This window comes from Protobothrops mucrosquamatus, unplaced genomic scaffold (assembly GCF_001527695.2).
Source record: "Protobothrops mucrosquamatus isolate PMUCROS unplaced genomic scaffold, P.Mucros_1.0 scaffold5413, whole genome shotgun sequence".
Lineage (NCBI taxonomy): Eukaryota > Metazoa > Chordata > Lepidosauria > Squamata > Viperidae > Protobothrops > Protobothrops mucrosquamatus.
The window spans coordinates 1-4,094 of NW_015391272.1; the positions used below are offsets into that span (position 1 = coordinate 1).

Consider the following 4,094-nt stretch of genomic DNA (forward strand, 5'->3'; position numbering starts at 1 on the left):
TTGAAGTCCACGAGTCATGAGGGGGCCATAGTTCCCTCATGCTGGCTCAGGAATTCTGGGAATTGAAGTCTGCGAGTCATGAAGGGGCCATAGTTCCCCCATGCTGGCTCAGGAATTCTGGGAGTTGAAGTCCACCAGTCATAAAAGAGCCGAGGTTGCCTCCCCCTCCCCCTAGAACTACAGGGGGTGTCCAACTGCCACTAACTTGGGGGTTGAGGAACCCAAGGCATCCACCTCCACGATTCCACCTGGCAGTTCTCTGCCTGGGTCTGGGGGGGCATGGAGACCAAGCCCAGCCTGGCTGCCCACCTTGTTGATCCAGGGCCCCAAGTTGGGGGAGCATTCGTAGAGACAGGTGTCCTGGATGAAGTGCTTCTTGCATCTATCCGACATGGTCCCGCAGTGGTTCCAGTCGAAATTGTACAGGTAGGAGGTCTCATCGTGGGCCCCTTGAGTTGTGTTGAGTGTGCAGCAGGCGTTGTCCTTCCAGGGAGAGCACTGGGGGAAGAGAAGCAAAGAGAGAGGCTGGATTGAGCCCAGACGGGTCTGATGTCCACTTTGGGGTGGGGCATCTTCTCCGAGAAGTTCTCCGGTTCCCACTACGAACCAGCAGCGTTCCCAGTCCACCCAGGTGTCCCCCTGAAAGTTGAGTTGACTCAGGAAGGTGGGACAGGTGGACATCCACAACGGGGCTCTACTGCTCTATACAACAAGGACTGCAGGAATGTCCTTCAAGGCTGGTGGGAGCCTACATTTAGGCAAGAAAAACCAAGTGTACAGGTTTACTATAAGGGGTACCTTGCTCAATAGTAGTAACTGTGAGAGGGATCTCGGAGTCCTAGTTAAGGTGACCAACTTTTTTTTACAATGAGAAGGAGGACACAAATAAATTGAAGGAAAAAAAAGTGAGTCTAATTCGTGCGTGTGTGCCGTGCCGTGTTTCGGTAAGAAGTACACAAAACCCCTTGCGCGCGGCGCACTCTCTCCAAACAATGCTCCTGCGCGGAGCGCATGCGTCTCATAATCGCGCCTCGCCGCACAGTACCGGGCCTTGACGAATCGTCATGTCAAATACAAATACGTCACATCACGCAACGGATTGGATCGGCCTCGATCGAATACGGAGATTTACAGCTTCGTCTTCAAATATCGAAAAGGAGGACATGTAGGAGGACACTTTTTGAGAGAGGACAAAACTTACAAAAGGAGGACTGTCCTACCTAAAGGAGGATGGTTGGTCACCTTATGTGGACCATCCCTTAAATAGGAGCCAGCCGTGTGCTGCAGCTGCCATAAAAGCCAACACAGTGCTAGGCTACATTGAAAGAGGGAGAGAATCAAGATCAGGTGAAAGGTTAATACCACTTTACAAGGCCTTGGTAAGGCCACCCTTGGAGTACGGCATCCAGTTTTGGTCACCACGATGTAAAAAAGATGTTGAGACTCTAGAAAGAGTGCAGAGAAGAGCAACAAAGATGATTAGGGGACTGGAGGCTAAAACATACATAGAACTGTTGCTTCTGAATTGGGTCTGTCTAGTTTAATGAAGAGAAGGACGAGGGGTGACATGATAGCAGTCTTCCAGTATCTATGGGGCTGCCCCAATGAAGAGGGAGTCAAGCTATTCTCCAAAGCGCCTGAAGGCAGGACAAGAAGCAATGGATGGAAACTAACCAAGGAGAGAAGCAACCTGGAACTAAGGACTCCTCAGTTTGACCCCCCAGTAACCATTCTAATAGATGGGGTGGGATTCCAGGCGAAAGCAATCCAGAGTCTTCAAGGCCCTTCCCAGCCTCGCTTCTGAGGACCCTCGGAAAGCCAACTGTGATCAGGTCTCCCCGGTGCCCCTTCGGCCCCGGGTTCGCTACCTGTTTATGCAGTTTATCCTCCGGTCCAGGCTTGGTTTTCTGGTGCTTGGCATCCATGCACACGTTCAGCATAGATTCCTGGGCAACTGCCATCGCCAGGACCAACAGCAGCACCTGCCCCATGGCCAGCATCATCACCCTGCGGGCACAGAGAGAGAGAGAGTTAGTGAGAGTGAGAGTGAAAGTGAGAGAGAGGAGAGACAGAGAGAGAGAGACAGAGAGAGAGAGAGAAAGAGAGAGAGAGAGAGTTAGTGAGAGAGAGAGAGAGAGAGAGAGAGAGAGAGAGAGAGAGAGAGTTATAGAAGAGGGGACCCTGTCAGGGGTGGGAGGATTCCCTGACCCACTCCAGGAATACGGCATCCAGTTTTGGTCCCCACAATATAAAAAAAGATGTTGGAGACTCTGGAAAGAGTGCAGAGAAGAGCAACAAAGATGATCAGGGGGCTGGAGGCTAAAACATACGAAGGATAGTTGCAGGAACTGGGCATGTCTGGTTTAATGGAGAAGGACGAGGGGGTGACTTGATAGCAGCCTTCCAGTATTTGAGGGGGTCAAGCTATTTTCCAAAACACCAGAAGGCAGGAGAAGAAGCAACGGATGGAAACTAACTAAGGTGAGAAGCAACTTGGCATTAAGGAGAAACTTCCTGACCGTGAGGACAATTAACCAGTAGAACAGCTTTCCCTTCAGAAGTTGTGGGTGCTCCATCACTGGAGGTTTCCAAGAACAGACTGGACATCCATTCGTCCGAAATGGGATAGGGTCTTCTCACATGAGCAAGGGGTTGGACTAGAAGACCTCCAAGGTCCCTTTCAATCCTGTTATTCTCTATTCCATTCTTCCACTCCAGAGATGCAGTCAGAAACCCACATCCTTGGCCACGTTCAGAAGAGACGGCAGCAAGGCAAAGCTCCTACTGCATCTCCTGCCCCCTAGGTTTCCCCCCCCCCCACTCCACAGTGCAGGCCTCAGCAAACAAAACTGGCCCTTTAAAGGCCAGCCCAAGCACAGAAGGAGGGCAGGCAAGAAGAAACTGGGCTCTGGGGGTCTTCTCCCTTTTGTTGAGCTTAAGTCAAATTATCTGGAATGGGTTGGGGTCTCCTGCTTGAGCAGGGAGTTAGACTAGATCAGTGGTTCTCAACCTTTTTAATGCCGCGACCCCAACCGGTCGTAAGTCGAGGACTAAACCGGTCGTAAGTCGAGGACTAAACCGGTCATAAGTCGAGGACTACCCAATCGGTCGTAAGTCAAGGACTTTCCCTGCCCGGGAGTGCCGTGCATGCGTGGTTCCGCCCCCTGCGCCAGCCGAGGCGTAGCTGGCAAGCGGCAGAGACGGAGCAGGCCGACCACCAGCTGGCCCAGCCCAAGGGAGGTAAGGCACCCGCCGGAAAAGGGGGAAAAAATGGCGGACAGCCTTGCTTGGCGACCCCCGTGAAATGGTCGATCGACCCCAAATGGGGTGCCGACCCACAGGTTGAGAACCACTGGACTAGATGACCTCCAAGGTCCCTTCCAGCTTTGTTATTCTGTTTGGTCTCAACCCCAAACGTCTAAAGATAGCAGAAACCCTAATCCTTTGAAGTTCTTTGAAATTATAGATTTGGGGGGGAAGCATATGGAAGAGGATTTTATAATAATAATAATAATGATGATGATGATGATGATAATAATAATAATAATAATAATAATAATAATAATAATGAAGTTGGAAGGGACCTTGGAGGTCATCTAGTCCAACCCCCCGCTCAGGCAGGAAACCCTATACCATTTCGGACAAATGGCTGTCCAGTCTCCTCTTAAAAACCTCCAGTGATGGGGAAGGAAGGAAGGAAGGCAGGCAGAATAGCAGAATAACAGAGTTGGAAGGGACCTTGGAGGTCATCTAGTCCAACCCCCTGCTTGAGCAGGGAGTTAGACTTGATGATCTCCACGGTCCCTTCCAGCTCTGTTATTCTGTTTGGTCTCGACCCCAAACGTCTAAAGATAGCAGAAATCCTAATCCTTTGAAGTTCTTTGAAATTATAGATTTGGGGGGGGGGGGAGCATATGGAAGAGGATTTTGCAATGTCTCTACAGGACCAACCTCCTTCCCCAGTTTGGTTGGGGTTGGGGGTCTTTGCGCCCCTCCCTCCCCCAAGTTATTGACTGCACCCATCCTCTCTTCATTTGGAGTGCAACAGCTGTCAACGCTGCTAACATGGGCTGTTCTTGCTTTGAGAACAGATG

General features: G+C 50.9%; 1 protein-coding gene across 1 annotated transcript in view; it reads right to left on the bottom strand.

The window, feature by feature from the left end:
• Window positions 1–309: 309 nt before the first annotated feature.
• The window catches only part of LOC107299754 (folate receptor alpha-like), a gene marked incomplete at its 3' end in the record, with an annotated part of 12,497 nt that continues 8,712 nt past the window's right edge, over window positions 310–4,094 (bottom strand). The window contains exons 2-3 of the mRNA XM_015829096.1: window positions 1,869–2,007; window positions 310–498 (exon numbers count right to left, since the gene is read on the bottom strand). Of these exons, the coding sequence (XP_015684582.1) occupies window positions 310–498; window positions 1,869–2,007 (328 nt within the window). The remainder of the gene's footprint in view (window positions 499–1,868; window positions 2,008–4,094) is intronic.